General features: G+C 44.0%; 1 protein-coding gene across 2 annotated transcripts in view; it reads right to left on the minus strand.

Moving 5' to 3' along the window:
* SLC43A3 (solute carrier family 43 member 3) overlaps positions 1–16409 on the minus strand; it is a 242619-nt gene that overhangs the window by 176675 nt on the left and 49535 nt on the right. For both annotated transcript variants that reach the window (XM_082268265.1, XM_082268266.1), the window contains exon 3: positions 12711–12757. In XM_082268265.1, the coding sequence (XP_082124391.1) occupies positions 12711–12757 (47 nt within the window). The remainder of the gene's footprint in view (positions 1–12710; positions 12758–16409) is intronic.

Consider the following 16409-nt stretch of genomic DNA (forward strand, 5'->3'; position numbering starts at 1 on the left):
CCAGTCCCTGTGCGTCAGCAGCGGAGGACCCCCCAACGTCCACCCGTGCACAGTCCCCAGCATCCTGATCCCGAAGCTCCGACAGTTTTTTAGCATATAACAATATGTCCCCAGCAGCGTCCTTACCCACGGGACGGGTCGTTTTAGGCTTCACCGCAGCCTCCTTCTGTCGCTCCGGGCCACGCAGGGCACGCTGTGGGGTTGCAAGGCCAGCACCATCTTGGAGGGATGCCGACACTGTGCTGTCCTCCTTGGATTTACTGCCGCGGGTCATGGTGGTATCGCCGTGGATACGACAGGGACACAGAGGTGCTGGTACACCAGGATCCAGGTACGGTAAGTATGGCTGGCAAGGAAGGCAGCTTAGGATAGGAGAGGGAGATGCGGCCTGCTGGATGGAGGTATGGCAGCACTTGGGACCCGTGCAGGGGACAGACTGAGGCAGGATCGAGCCCAGAGATGGCAGAGGGTCAGAGGAGGCAGGATGCGGTTCGGGGTGTATAAAGGGCCACAGAGATGATCCCAGCCGCCCACCGGAGCTCCGCACCACCTGGCGCCGCCGCGATCGGCCGCCCGCCGCAGGAAAGTCCGCGGCTTCAGCCGGTTACTAGGCCGCGGGCCGGATCGTCACGATGCGGGGTCCCCCCCGAAAAATAGAAGCAGGAGTCCGTGACAGGGATGTGGGAGAAGCCCCCAGAGGCAGAGCAGAGGCCGCGATCGGCCGCCCGCCGCAGGAAAGTCCGCGGCTTCGGCCGGTGACTAGGCCGCGGGCCGGATCTCCACGATGCAAGGTCCCCCCCCGAAAAATAAAAGCAGGAGTCCGTGGCAGGGATGTGGGGGAAGCCCCCAGAGGCAGAGTAGAGGCCCTGGGCCACACGTAACAGGAGGATGGCAGAAGATTGTAATCCAGGGCAGCGGAGCGCAGGCCGCGATCCTCCGGGACCTCCGCTTCCAGTCGCACAGCGGGGAGCAAAAGGCACCAGGGCAAGCAGGGGGACCCCCTGAGGAGATTCAGTCCACTGATTAGGGCAATCCGGCCGGGGAAAGGATGGAATTAGAGGATCAATAGCGGGAGCTCCGTGAGATAGGTCTGCTCACATGCCCGTCCTGGCCACGCTCCATGAGATTCGTCTTTGCCTTAATTTTTTACTGAGTTTTAGTAAAAGTCCACAGAGGGACAAGAGGGGAATTGGGACTATGCGATACTGTGACAGTACCTGGAAAGCTTCTAAAATGGCAGATAAATAGCCTTTTAAGACAAAATGGTAGATTCTGTGGTACTACAGACATGGCAGTCAAGCTGCACATTTGAGGCCCCCTACTTCTCCCTCATATTTTCCTCTCCAGCCTCCCAAGAACTAGCGAGAATACAAATAACGAGAATACAAATAAGCGTGAAGTCCGAGGCCAGGGTTGTAATTACTGCACACAGATGTACGGGAATCATCAATAGGGGGAGGATATGTGTTGTATTGCTGCCAAGCTAGTTAGGGACATATGTATCTGTGACGTAACTGCTGTTTCATATATGTGATGTACACACTTTTTTATTCACTTAGCAAGCGGGCATGAGCCGGGCTAAGCCATTTTCGCTAGCAAATAAAAAGGTTTGATTCTGAAGTCCAAGAAATTCATTCTGGGTTTCAATTTATTTGCTGCAACATTACCAAATAAATAAAATATGATAGAAAATGGAAATGTAAATATTGAAAATTGATATTCTAAAAAAGATTTTTTATTAGTACAAAACACAGTAAAATACTTTTACAAAGTAAAATACTTTTAAAACTTTTACTGAGTTTTATTCATGGATTACCTTGGTCATTTGTATATATTTCACCTGAGTTCTGAATCACATTATCCATCCCAGTGGGATATCAACTAAAAGTGCAACCAGACCTCCATCCTTGAGGTCTTACCTACTGGTAAGCATCTTGATTGTGGGGGTGTGCACGCAGGCGAGGAGTGTTGTTTACTGACACTGAAATCTGGTGATATATGAATTTGCCTATAGACTTTTTGCACTGAACACTTTTCTATTTATGAAGGATTTCCTTCAGGCTCAGTTCACACTGCCGCGACTTGGGATCTGACTTGTGAGACCCCAAGTCCCATTACATGTGAAATCCCATGTTAGTCAATGAGAGCTGTCTTAATTAGCACTACTCAAGTCGCTCCAACTTTGGGAAAGGTTCCTGTACTACTTCAAGGTGACTTCTTTTAGACTTGTGCCTCAAAGTAGTACTCAAGTCATCAGGAAGCCTCCTGGCCAAGTTACATAGTTACATAGTTAGTCAGGTTGAAAAAAGACACAAATCCATCTGGCTCAACCAATAAAAAAAAAAAATCCTATACCCGCAGTTGATCCAGAGGAAGGCGAAAAAACTCCAGCAAAGCATGATCCAATTTGCTACAGCAGGGGAAAAATATTCCGAGAGGCAATCGGATATTCCCTGGATCAGCTTTACCTATAAATATTAGTACCAACTTATATTAAGTTCACCCAGGAAAGAATTTCAGGCCTTTTTTAAAGCAATCTAGTGAGCTAGCCAGTCGTGCGACTTTCAAGTCGTGACAGTTTGAACCAAGCCTTAGACTTTTTTCTATTGTTTGCACATATTGTTATTGATTTATATGTTTTTAAACTTAATTGTTTTCTTATCCCATTTGATGAATTTCTCATATCATTAATTTATTATATTTATGCATTTGCACTTTATTTGGATAGCGCAGCACAGCATCTTCAGCAGTAATCAGCACAGGCTTTCAAAAGGACGTTCTTTTCAGACCAATCTGTTTGCTAGATAGGGGGTTGACCTGTGGATGTGATGTATCTGGATTTTGTTAAAGCATTCGATACAGTCCCCCACAAACGATTAATTTACAAAATAAGGTCTGCAGGCTTAGACCACAAGGTTTGCTCTTGGATAGAAAACTGGTTAAAGGGGCGTGGCCAAAGGGTGGTAATAAATAACGTGTACTCAGACTGGTCTGGAGTGTTAAGTGGAGTGCCCCAAAGCTCAGTCCTGGGAACAATTTTGTTCAATTTATTCATAAATAGCATTGAGGACAGGAGCATTAGCTCAATCTCAGTTTTTGCAGATGACACAAAATTAAGCAGGGCAATAAAACGTTTTTGAGGAGGCCGGAGTTTTTTTCATCTTTTTTCGGGTGTGGCGGTGGCTGCAGGTGGCATGACTGACCATGGATCTACATCAGGGGACATTGTTTTTTATTTTTTATGTTTAAGAAATTGTCAAAAACTTGTGTAATCTCTCTATTCACTTTTTACACTTTTTTGGTGAATTAGTAAGGGTACATCGTACCCCATACTCATTCACAAGGGGGAGGGGTGGGATCTGGGGGCACCCTTGTTAACGGGGGCTTCCAGATTCCAATAAACCCCCCGATTGCAGACTCACAACATAACAGCCCAGGGTTGTGGGGACAAGTTGTTTTAAAGTGGGGGGGCAGAGCACACATTTAACGCAGTACATTTCCACGCATTACTGCATATTTAACGCAGTATATTTCAGTGTGTTAGTGCCCCTTTAACGCAATACATATCAGTGCGTTAGTGCACGTTTAACGCAATATATTTCAGTGCGATATGTGCCGTTTAATGCAATATATTTTAGTGCGTTAGTGCATGTTTAACACAGTATTTTTCTGCGCTTTACAGGCCATTCAACGCAGTATATTTCAGTGTGTTAGTGCGTGTATAACACAGTATATATCTGTGCATTAGTGCACAATTAATGCAGTATATTTCAGTGTGTTAAGTGCCGTTAAACGCAGTATATTTCTGTGTGTTACTGCACATTTAACGCAGTATATTTCTGTGCTTTAGTGCACATTTAACGCGGTATATTTCCGTGCATTACTGTACGTTTAACGCAGTACATTTTAGTGCAATAGTGCACATTTAACACAGTATATTTCTGTGTATTTCGGCACATTTAACGCAGTATATTTCTCTGCGTTACTGCACATTTAACGCAGTACATTTCCGTGCTTTACTGCACATTAAAAGGCAGTATATTTCAGTGCATTACGCACAGTTTAACACAGTATATTTCTGTGCATTAGTGCACGTTTAACGCACTATATTTCAGTGCAATATGTGCCATTTAACACAGCATATTTCAGTGCGTTAGTGCACATTTAACACAGTATATTTCTGTGTGTTACTACATATTTAAAGCAGTATATTTCTGTGCATTAGTGTACGTTTAACGCAGTATATTTCAGCACATTATTGCACGTTTAACACAGTGTATTTCTGTGCGTTAGTGCACATTTAACGCAGTATATTGCAGTGCGTCAGTGCAGTTTTACTGCAGTATATTGTAGTGTGTCAGTGGAGTGTGCCTGTGTAGTGAGTACACCAAACACCACTTTCCATTGATTAAAGGGCATCCACGTACACATTTACACATCTTTATTACATTTTGTTAATAAGCATCCCCCACATCATGTCTGGAAGGCCAACAAGGAGAGGCAGACATTCTAATGGCACAGTGAGGGGGCAGTCAGCTGAGTTATTTGAACACAGCATCAGCCACTTGCTCCTTGATGATGCACAGCCATTACTTGATTCAGATGTTGGTTTTGAGGTTGAGGAAGGTAGGAACATGAGCCTGCAGAGAAGGGAGAACACTGGTATACACACTGGCAGTCATGTTTCCCTATCTGCAGCATATTGCCAAGTTGTCTCCAGTGATAATGAGGATGGGGGAGATGATGATGATGAGGTCACTTATGCGACTTGGGTGCCCAATAGAGCAGAGTAGGAAAGTGAGGTTGAAGCACAACCCCAACGAGGCCGCCATCATGGAAGAGTAGAGAGAAGCCACCATATTCAATCACATTTTGGAGCTGTTATCTCCCGGCCCACTTCCCACAGCTCAGCTGTCTGGGCCTTTTTTAGCACATGTGCAGCTGATCGCACTGTTGCAATTTGAAAACTCAAGCACATCAAGCGTAGCATAAACACCAGCCATTTATGTTCCACATGCCTGACAAGGCATTTAACCTCCCACCAGTGAAGGCCGGTCTATTTAGGGCGCAGGGGCGCCGCCCCCCCATCCATGCGTCCGGCCCCCTAATCTGCATGCAGGGGCACCGGACGCATGGAGTTCAATGGGAATTTTTTATTTTTTTGCATTGCCTGATTAGAGCCAGAGGTTCTAATAGGGCGATGCAAAGGGTGGACCCAGGACGCAGAGAAGTGCGTCCTGAGCCCACATATTGTATGACAATAGCGAATGAAAATTCGCTATTGTCACACAGATCCTCCTCCTGGCCAATCAGGAAGCGCGTCGGATACGCGCTTCCTGATTGGCCACAAGGCAAACTTCATGCCATTGGCCGAGGAGGAGGCGGGAGTGGAAGACTGGAGGAGGGACCGAGGAGAGAGAGACTGAACAGAAGCTGCCCGCCGCCACTGCTGCTCCAGGTAAGTAAGGGGGCACGCACGCTGACCTCTACATTGGGGGCATGTATGCTGGACTGGACAGTACATTGGGGGCACGCACGCTGATCTCTGCATTGGGGGCATGCATGCTGATCTCTGCATTGGGGACATGTATGCTGGTCAGTACATTGGGGGCACGCACGCTGATCTCTGCATTGGGGAAACGCACGCTGATCTCTGCATTGGGGAAACGCACGCTGATCTCTGCATTGGGGGCACGCACGCTGATCTCTGCATTGGGGACATGTATGCTGGTCAGTACATTGGGGGTACGCACGCTGATCTCTGCATTGGGGACATGTATGCTGGTCAGTATATTGGGGGAACGCATGCTGATCTCTGCATTGGGGGCACGCACGCTGATCTCTGCATTGGGGACATGTATGCTGGTCAGTACATTGGGGGCACGCACGCTGATCTCTGCATTGGGGGAATGGTATGCTGGTCACTGCATTGGGGGCACGCACACTGATCTCTGCATTGAAGGGGGCATGTACGCTGGTCACTACATTGGGGGCACGCACGCTGATCTCTGCATTGGGGGCATGTATGCTGGTCACTACATTGGGGGCATGTATGCTGGTCACTACATTGGGGGCATGTATGCTGGTCACTGCATTGGGGGCATGTACGCTGGTCACTGCATTGGGGGAATGGTATGCTGGTCACTGCATTTAAGGGGGCATGTATGCTGGTCACTACATTGGGGGCATGTACGCTGATCTCTGCATTGGGGAATGGTATGCTGGCCACTGCATTGAAGAGGGCATGTATGCTGGTCACTACATTGGGGGCATGCACGCTGATCTCTGCATTGAAGGGGGCATGTACGCTGGTCACTGCATTTAGGGGGGGCATGTACACTGGTCACTGCATTGAAAGAGGGCACGTTGGTCACTGTGCATTGAAAGGGGGCACGCTGGTCTCTCTGCATTGAAAGGGGGCACGCTGGTCACTCTGCATTGAAAGGGGGCACGCTGGTCTCTCTGCATTGAAAGGGGGCACGCTGGTCACTCTGCATTGAAAGGGGGCACGCTGGTCACTCTGCATTAAAAGGGGGCACGCTGGTCTCTCTGCATTGAAAGGGGGCACGCTGGTCACTGTGCATTGAAAGGGGGCACGCTGGTCTCTCTGCATTGAAAGGGGGCACACTGGTCTCGCTGCATTGAAAGGGGGCACGATGGTCACTGTGCTTTGAAAGGGGGCACGCTGGTATCTCTGCATTGAAAGGGGGCATGCTGGTCTCTCTGCATTGAAAGAGGGCATGCTGGTCTCTCTGAATTGAAAGGGGGCACACTATACCTTAATTACTGAAGGCCCCTTTCACACTTTTGCGACCTCAAAGTCACGCAATTTTTACAGCGTTTTTTGCCTCAAAGCAATGCCTATTAAATTTTTCTGTTTGCGTCCCCCCAAAATTTTTGATCACCAGCCGCCACTGCCTCCCACCACTCAGCCCGTTGGCAAGAGCACCCGAAAGCCACACAAAAGGGACACAATTCTGTTCCTACTTACTCACCTCAGTCTACCCCCGCTATACCTCATGCCCTCTCTGTAGCCTTGACAGGGATGATCAGGGTGTCCCAGGTCCTTGCAGTACATGCTGCAGAGGGCAGTCAACAGGTACCTGTGTAAGTATGGCACAATGACAGGCTCAGGCGGGCTCTGCTTTATTTCCCTACGCCAATGGCTGCTGATAAAGGATGCATGCACTTTACTGTCACCATTTGAAGAGGCCACAAGGATGCCTCTTTAATGAGCCGTGACAATGCATGCATCAGTGACACAATCCCTATTGTGTTCCTGCTGGAGCAGAGTGTGTGGCATTATGGATAGGGCATTTGAGACAGAGCAACAGGAGGAATAGGAGGACTTCCTTTCCTCTCAAGGCTCGCTTTATGCAAACACCATTCTTCCTACACCACAGAACACACGAGGAGTGTGAGAAGAGGAGAGGGAAGAGGAAGAGGAGGATTCTGGCAGTGTTGGAGGCATTGAAGTAGAGGAAGACATCTTCAAATCTGAAGAGATGGCTTTCTATACCCAGAACCTAGTAGTACGTGGCTGGGTGGAGCCAGTTCCAGATACTGTAATCCTCGGGGCCCCCGAGCAGTCTGCTTCTCATGCCTCCATAAACTTGTGGTGCATGGGCTACCTCATGCTTCAAAGCCTGCAAAGGGACCCAAGAATACGGTATATATATATTTGTAGTAATGTCATGGAGTAGCAATCCCTCTGGATCCGCAGGCCCCAAGGGACCCCATTTTCTTTAATGTATTTCTCAAAGTACTTTCTATGCCAAAAATGTAAGTTTTTTTCTCTAATAGTCTATATAAATGTGCAAACAATCTGTCAATGTCAACTTCGCCTGGTGTCGTACAGATTTGAGTTTGAAAGATGTTTTCCATATATCCATCCCAAGCCACTCCACAATATTCAGCCATTTTAAATATAGAAAAATATAAACATCAGATGGTGAATATTCTATATTGATGTTCCATACAGAATGTATAGATAATTATTGAGACACTCTCCAAGCAGTATCATGGTTTGTTTAAAACCAATTCAAAGATCAACAAAAAAGGAGTCACCTAGAGAGTGACTCAAGGGCACCACATCCCAATGAAAATAAACAAGAAAATCAACCCCAAATGGAGAAGAAAGAATTGGGATTTTTAAGGTGCCAGTAAATTGAACATCAAAGCATTATTTAAAACATACAAATTTTATTTCAGTAGTTAACCACTTTACCACCGGAGGATTTTGCTGTCTTACGTCCAGGCCACTTTTTGCGATTCGGCCCTATGCGACTTTAACTGACAATTGCGCGGTCGTGCGACGCCGTACCCAAATAAAATTTATGTCCTTTTTTTCCCACAAACAGAGGTTTCTTTTGGTGGTATTTGATCACCTGTGCGATTTTTACTTTTTGCGCTATAAGCAAAAAAAGAGCGTAAATTTTGAAAAAACAACAATATTTTTCACATTTTTTTATATGAAATTCCCCCCAAAAAAATGTAAAAATCAAAATTTTTTTAAATTTTTGGCCAATTTGTTTTCTGCTACCTATGTTTGGTAAAAAAATTCACAATAAGCGTATTTTGATTGGTTTGCGCAAAAGTTATAGCGTTTACTAACAAAGGGAAAGATTTCTGTCATTTTTGGTGTTTTTTTTTTAACGCGTAATGGCGGCGATCTGCGATTTTTTTTGCGGGACTGCGACATTGCGGCGGACAGATCGGACCCTTGACTGACATTTTTGACACTTTTGGGGATACCAGTGACATTACTGCAATAATCAGTGCTATATATATGCACTGTTAATGTAAAAATGACACTGGCAGGGAAGGGGTTAATTTTATTGGAGAGGGAGGGGTTAATGTATGCCTGGTGCTTACTAACGTGTGTGGGGGGAGGTGACTGAGTGACACAGGGACAGATCCAGGGTTCAGCTATGCTGAACCCTGCAATCTGACCCTGCCTGTCACTTAGGAGATCCGCCCGCTTGTGTTTACACAAGCAGGCGGATCTCCACACTAGATCCCCGACGATCGGGGAAGAGCGGCGGCGATCGCCGCTGCTCCTCCCCTGGCCCGACTCCCGCTGTGACTGAAAACAGCGGGAGTGAGCCTCCGGTGGCGCGCATGCGCCGCCGAGAAAGGCGAGTGTCTGACGACGTAGTATTACGTCGTCAGACGATAACGAGCCACTCTGCCACAGTAATATTACTGCAGGCAGACGTAAAGTGGTTAAACATTTTTTTAACCAAAAATTAATAATAGACAGACGTACAACATATTTAAAAAACAATTATTGTTTGCTTTATACTTTAGAAAAAATTAATATATATATATTTGTAGTAATGTCATGGAGTAGCAATCCATGACATTACTACAAATATATATATTTATATGAATTTTTTCTAAAGTATTTTTTCTAAAGTATACAGCAAACAATAATTGGTTTTAAATATGTTGTATGTCTGTCTATTATTAATTATGGTTACATTTTCTTACTTAAATAAAATTTGTATGTTTTAAATAATGCTTTGATGTTCAATTTACTGGCACCTTAAAAATCTCCATTCTTTCTTCCCCATTTGGTGTTGATTTTCTTGTCTATTTTCATTGGGATGTGGTTTCCTTGAGTCACTTTCCAGGTAACTCCTTTTCTTGTTGATTTTTTACAAACATTTTTTTCATTGATACAGGGGAGTACCCTGACCCCCATAACCATTGTATGCTCAATTACATGCATATAAGCCTTCAAAATGGGCACTTTTAACTTTTACAATTTGTGTCCAATAGACTTCAATGGGGCTCATTATTCGGTTCCGAAATTTTGCAATGTTCAAAAGTTCTGGTATGAACCGAACAGGGGGTCCTTTGGCCCATCCCAAGGTTTTTTTTTTCAGCTGGAACTTGGTGGAACCACCTTTGGCTCAGGCCCTCTGCTCCCTGCTCATCACTGTCATTGTAAACACAGGGTCGTGGTTGAGTTCCTGCACCTTTTTTCTGAGACAAAAAGCCCTGTCCATCCCTACTCTTGAGCCATCAATGTTGTGGGAAACAACCCCCTGTTCACAAAATCTGGCTTGGAAAACTCATGCCCTCAAAGCCAGAGATGGGAAGGCAAGATAGGAGACCAAACCCTGAGACTGTCGGTCCTCCGAAGAGGGAACAACTAGGCGGTGACAACAACCAGTTGCAACATGATGGAGTACCACATTTAAGGCTGGAACTGCTATATGACTGGAATCTTTTTGGCCTCTATCCTGCAATTCTGCAAAGCAGCCTAGGAAAGGAGAAAGGGCGTAAATGAGACGATACTGGTCCCACAATGCCACCAGCGTATTTATTGCATCTGTCAGGAGTTACACATTGTGACAGGAAGTCAGGTAAATCTGTGAGTGTTGTCACAGACGGGAGATACATTTCTGCCTTGTTTAGACAATTCACCAATTACTATCAGGTGTCGGCTGCAGAGATAGCCAGAAAGGTTTAAGGACGTTGGAAAGCTTCAGCTATTCAGAATGAGGCAATAAAGGACTCTATAAGTTATCCAGAGGATGACTACTGATTGCTGCATCCTGAGGCTTTGTGCATTAAGGAGAGCAGTGAGCTGAGAGACTTCTGAAGGTGAGGTGGTGTTGACTTTTTCTGTGTGAAAAGTAAACAAATAGACTATTGGTCTTCTGCTGTATGACCACCAGCAGTGTCTGCCCAGCAGTAGGTTGGGACAGACACCATAGGTAGGTTCCTGTGTTGTGAAGGTAGATGCCCCAAGTGGCCAGGGTTTATTTTATGTTTGTTTGATTTATGCTGTTTGGATGCTTGCACTTGTTTCCAGCAAATTGGAAGAATAAACCATAGACCGTTGTTTTCAACCACTCCTCGGCTGTCTCTCTGTGTAACGAACCCACCCAAGGGGTCACCCACACCCGCTACCGAGCTAACCCCTTACAACATGTACACCACAACCGTGACCCCTTCCTGGCAAGGCAGGACCCCAGAAGAACCATGAAGCAAAGCTGAAGACACACGCCTGGGTGCATGGGTCATTCCCTCTGATCCAGTGTCTGATGACTGGGGTAATCTGCCTGCCAACGGTTGATGCCGGGAATGTGCAAGAGAGAGAAAGCCAGAACATTCTGGTTTGCTTACTGCAAGAAGCAGAAAGCCTTCAGCACCACTGCCACACTTCTCATACCACCCTGGAGGTTGACATAAGCCACTGCTGCAGCAGTGTCCAATTGGATCCTGACCAGATGCTCTATACTCTGGATATGATGCTCTATACTCTACTCTGTTAATACTCTAGATAATCATGGGGCCTTTTGTCAGATATTTTGTCAAACTGTAAAAAATAAAGAAATAGCAAGTGTGGCTAAAATCAGATCCATGTGATAAAACCTTTAAACTGAAAAAGTAATTTTTAAGTGAAAAATTACACATATACTGTATATTTTACTGCATTGCTGTCCATGCAAAAAGTTACCCATGCATTAGGACAAAAGTATTGTTTGTATTATCACTTTCTGGACTTATTCTTATGAATTTTACCTGTAAGGCCAGATGTTTAACAGATAAAAGAGAAACGTAATAATGTCACCCAAAATGATTATTTACTTTTAGTGGATGTGCGATGGGGTAGGCTGTATGCAAAGTTTAATTATTTTGGAAGTCCTGTGTTAAATATATAGAGCTTTAAAAGTTCATCTGGCTACCTCCTGCTCTTGATTCATAGATGAGAATGTGAACAGTAAATTACACAGTAAGAGAAGTCAAAATCATATTGGAACTGCAAAGGTAATAAAAAAATACCCACATGGACTGTCACATCACTCTCCATCCAAAAATCAGAAGTTTCATAAATAATGTTGGATATTTTACTGGATAAATATAATAACTGAAAGTCCTTGTTAAAACATATGAACCATGAAAAGTGTACTGTCAGTCTGAAGTATGTAACATCTCTAAAGCTGACCACATACTGTGCACATTTTGGACAGTTCCTTCCAGTGTTTTTACTTTGAAATAGTTTTTATTGTATTTTCAACAACACACAGGTTACAAGAATAGTATAACATATAGTCGATAACCAACTTAAAGCGGAGTTCCACCTATTTTATGAAGTCCCTTTATATCATTTCCACTTTCAGTATACATTTCACAATGATAATATTTTTTTTTTTTTTTTAATGCAAATACCTTTTTTTTTTCTTCTTTGTGCCGCAGCTCTGATGGCGGATTTTTCGGCGATTACGTCACTAGACGATTTGCAAGGGCACCTGGCATAGCACCGTCATGTATCCCAGGAATCCTTGCGAATCGCCTAGTGACGAAATATTGCGTCATTTGCAGGCGGGGTCGACGTGTGTGCAGTGTGGGGCAGGGAGATCGGATGGATGTTTGGTATAAGAGATCTCCCTGCCCGCTGGTGCGGTGTCTCCCGCTGTGTGTGTTCATACTGTAGGTATGGGAACTAAGTACTGCCATCTAGTGTTTGAAAGTGAGTTAGCATACAAGTAATCATCAGATCCAAACAACAATTTTAATTGGGTACGCAACGCATGACCGTGCAATTGTCAGTTAAAGTAACGCAGTGCCGTATCACAAAAAATGGCCTGGTCATGAAGGGGGGGGGGGGTAAACCCTCTGGAGCTGAAGTGGTTAAAACAGATTTGTTTTTGAAATGTTGGTATGACATGGACAAGATCAACACACAGACTTACCTACTGTAGAAAAAGCGACACAAAGGGTGGCTATTGTATAAAATAATCTATAAAACAAGAATTATGTGTCAGTTTCATAACCCAGAACATTTCCTAATCCTAAATATTACTTCTAAACCCTACATCCTACACAACCTTTGTACTTTAACTTACTTATTTGAGCAGTGTACAGAGCAGTGCTGTTAAAAAAATGAAGTAAATCATATGGCCTATACAATTTACTGGGAATTCGATGAGTTAAAGTGAACCTTTCTTTTTCTAAAATGTATACTTCACATTAATTAGAAGTGGACATGCCAGCTTTACCAAGTTACATAATAATCCTAGGTTCAATAAGGGATACCTCTCCAAAAGGTGAGATTGCACACATGGTCTCTAACTACTATGAGCATTGGTTGGGATTTTACATAATAATACATTTCCCCTCACTGTGCTATCCCCCCAAAAAACCTCTGAAGCATAACTATTAAGGATGATCGAACTTTTGAAAAGTTCGGTTCGGCCAGAACATCCGAACTTCCCGAAAGTTCGGCCCGGATTTCAGAACCCCATTGAAATCAATGGGACCCAAACTTCGGTAATCAAAAAACACAATTTTTAAGCCCTAAAACCCAAGAAACACCCCTAAAAAGTGCCCAGGGTTCTGGGTCATGCCCCATTAACTATTAATCACACAAAAAAAGTTCTTAAAAATTGTCATTTTTGATAAAAAAAAGCCAATTATTGAAAAAATTTTTTAAAAAAAAGAGATTTTTTGATTTTGACTTTGGATTTAGTATCTGGGGGGTCTAAAAGGTGTGCATGTGAAGTTTCAGCTCTGTAGCATGTCCAGAACCATGAAAAAAAAAGATAATTTTTCAGTAGAACAGGGATGTGGGTCGGGACCCTCCTTTAACTTTAACACCCATATGATCTTTTTTTCTGGTTCTGGACATGCTACAGAGCTGAAACTTCACAGGTACACCTTTTAGACCCCCCAGACACCAAATCACACAAAAAAAGTTCTTAAAAATTGTCATTTTTGAAAAAAAAAAGCCAATTATTGAAAAAAAAAAAAAAAGAGATTTTTTGATTTTTACTTTGGATTTCAGATCTGGGGGTCTAAAGGGTGTACATGTGAAGTTTCAGCTCTGTAGCATGTCCAGAACCAGAAAAAAAAGATTGTTTGTATTAGAACACTTTCTTTCAGGACAGGTAGTTAGTTTCTCTCCCGGTTTAATAGCAGGCATTTTTTGGGGTTCTTTGCAGTCAGGAAAAACATCTGAACTTGTGTATAGTGGTACTGTGCACAAGTTCTGATGTTTTGCCTGCCTCCAAAAACTCCCAAAAAATGCCAGCAAAAACACACCTGGGCATTTTTTTTTTTGACGCTAGCATTTTTTTTGGCATTTTTTTGGGTTCTTTTGAGGCAGGCAAAACATCTGAACTTGTCTATAGTGGTGTATATACACACATACATATATTTATATACACACCTAGACATATATAGGTGTGATAGTAGCAGAAATATATGCTTGCGCTAATGAAATCATTTACACTAATATATTTCTGCTACTATCACACCTATATATGTCTAGGTGTGTATAAACATATAAGTATGTGTGTATATATACCACTATAGACAAGTTCAGATGTTTTGCCTGCCTCAAAAGAACCCAAAAAAATGGCAGCAAAAACACACCTGGGCATTTTTTTTGGACGCTAGCGTTTTTTTTGGCATTTTTTTTGGGTTCTTTGCAGTCAGGAAAAACATCTGAACTTGTGTATAGTGGTACTGTGCACAAGTTCAGATGTTTTGCCTGTCCCCAAAAACCCCCCAAAAATGGCAGCAAAAGTACACCTGGGCATTTTTTTTTGGACGCTAGCGTTTTTTTGGAAATAAAAAATGCTTAGCTGGTGAGAAGCCATATTCCAGTTACGAAGCTATTCAGAGAAATGATCATTTCTCTATAGCGGTCACCCTGCTATGGAAGGGTTTTGTCACCCTGCCATAGCAGTCACTGCCAGTTAACCCTACACTACACTACGGTCCCCTTACACTTAACACTTTCCCTACAGAAACTCAATTTTTGAAGCTAAATTAAGTGTAAAGGAGCACTCTAACTACACTAGATATCCCTTTCCTCACACTAAAAATAGCTAAATTACGCTTTTAAAGTAAAATTAACAGAACTACTTCCATTCTCTTCCATGTCCAGTATAACAATGCTAGGAATATGGCGGGGGCGATCTTATATACTGGGGGGCGTATTCACTAATGACCCCCTAGTCACTCCAATCACATTCCTAGCATTCTCCTGCCCCCTCAATTGGCTTTTGCTAATGGTTCTGGTCCAATCACGGGCTTTTAAAGCCCATTTCCTGAAGCATTGCATTTTGGGCGGTTCTGGTTGCCGAATTCCGAACTTTTTGGGCAAAAAGTTCTAAATTCGGCCGAACCTCGAACACCCAATGTTCGGGTCGAACCGATGGTGGACCCGAACCGTTCGATCATCCCTAATAACTATATGAAAAGCTGCTGTAAAAATAACATGCTTACATGGAGTTTTAGAGGGGTTGTAATGGCAGAAGGTTTTTTTTTTTTTTATCTTAATGCATTCTATTCTGTATGCAGCAGCCCCCCTCAACCCCCCGTAATTCTTACCTGAGGTCCCTCTCTGTCCAGCAGTGTCCACGAGTGTCTCAGCTGTCCGAGATTCTCCCTCCTGATTGACTGAGACCCAGCAGCAGCACCATTGGCTGCTGCTGCTGTCAATCAAAGTTAGCTAGCCAATCCGAACCCAGAGGTCCAGGAGAGCTGACTGGAGGAGAGAGGGGCAGGATCAGGGCTCCATGTCTGAATGGACACAGGGAGCTGTGTCTCGGCTTGGGTGCCCCCATAGCAAACTGCTTGCTGTGGGGGCACTAAACTGGTGGGAGGGGCCAGGATCACATAAGAGAGATGCGAGAAGAGGAGGATCCAGGCTGCTCTGTGCAAATCCACTACAACAGAGCAGGTAAGTATAACAGGTTTGTTATTTTCATAGGGAAAAAAATGAGACTTTACAATCACTTTGAATAATGTCTTAATACAAACATAATTATAATTTTTCCAAAGTAAATAATCGTCTATTTTCAGTCCTGTATTAGAATCATTATTATTATTATTATACAGGATTTATATAGCGCCAACAGTTTGCGCAGCGCTTTACAATGTGAAGGAAGACAATACAGTTACAATACAGTTCAAAACAGGAGGAACTAGAGGGCCCTGCTCGTTAGAGCTTACAATCTAGAAGGGAGGGTCAAGTGAAACAAAAGGCAATAACTGTGGGGGATGGGTTGATGGAGAAAAGGAGGTACATTTGTTAAGGGTTGGTAGGATAGGCTTCTCTGAAGAGGAGGGTTTTCAGAGATCGCCTAAAAGCTAATAGAGTGGGGGATAATCGGACAGATAGGGGTAAGGAGTTCCATAGGATTGGAGAGGCTCTGGAAAAGTCCTGGAGGCGAGCATGGGAGGAGGTGATGAGTGAGCTAGAGAGCAGGAGGTTTTGAGAAGAACGAAGAGAGCGATTAGGTTGGTATTTTGAGATGAGGCTGGTGATGTAGCTGGGGGCTAGGCTGTGGATTGCTTTGTAAGATGTTGTAAGTATTTTGAATTTAATTCGTTGGGTGAGCGGAAGCCAGTGGAGGGCTTGACAGAGAGGAGCGGTGGACACT

This window comes from Pelophylax lessonae, assembly GCF_965119305.1.
Source record: "Pelophylax lessonae genome assembly, chromosome: 9".
NCBI lineage: Eukaryota > Metazoa > Chordata > Amphibia > Anura > Ranidae > Pelophylax > Pelophylax lessonae.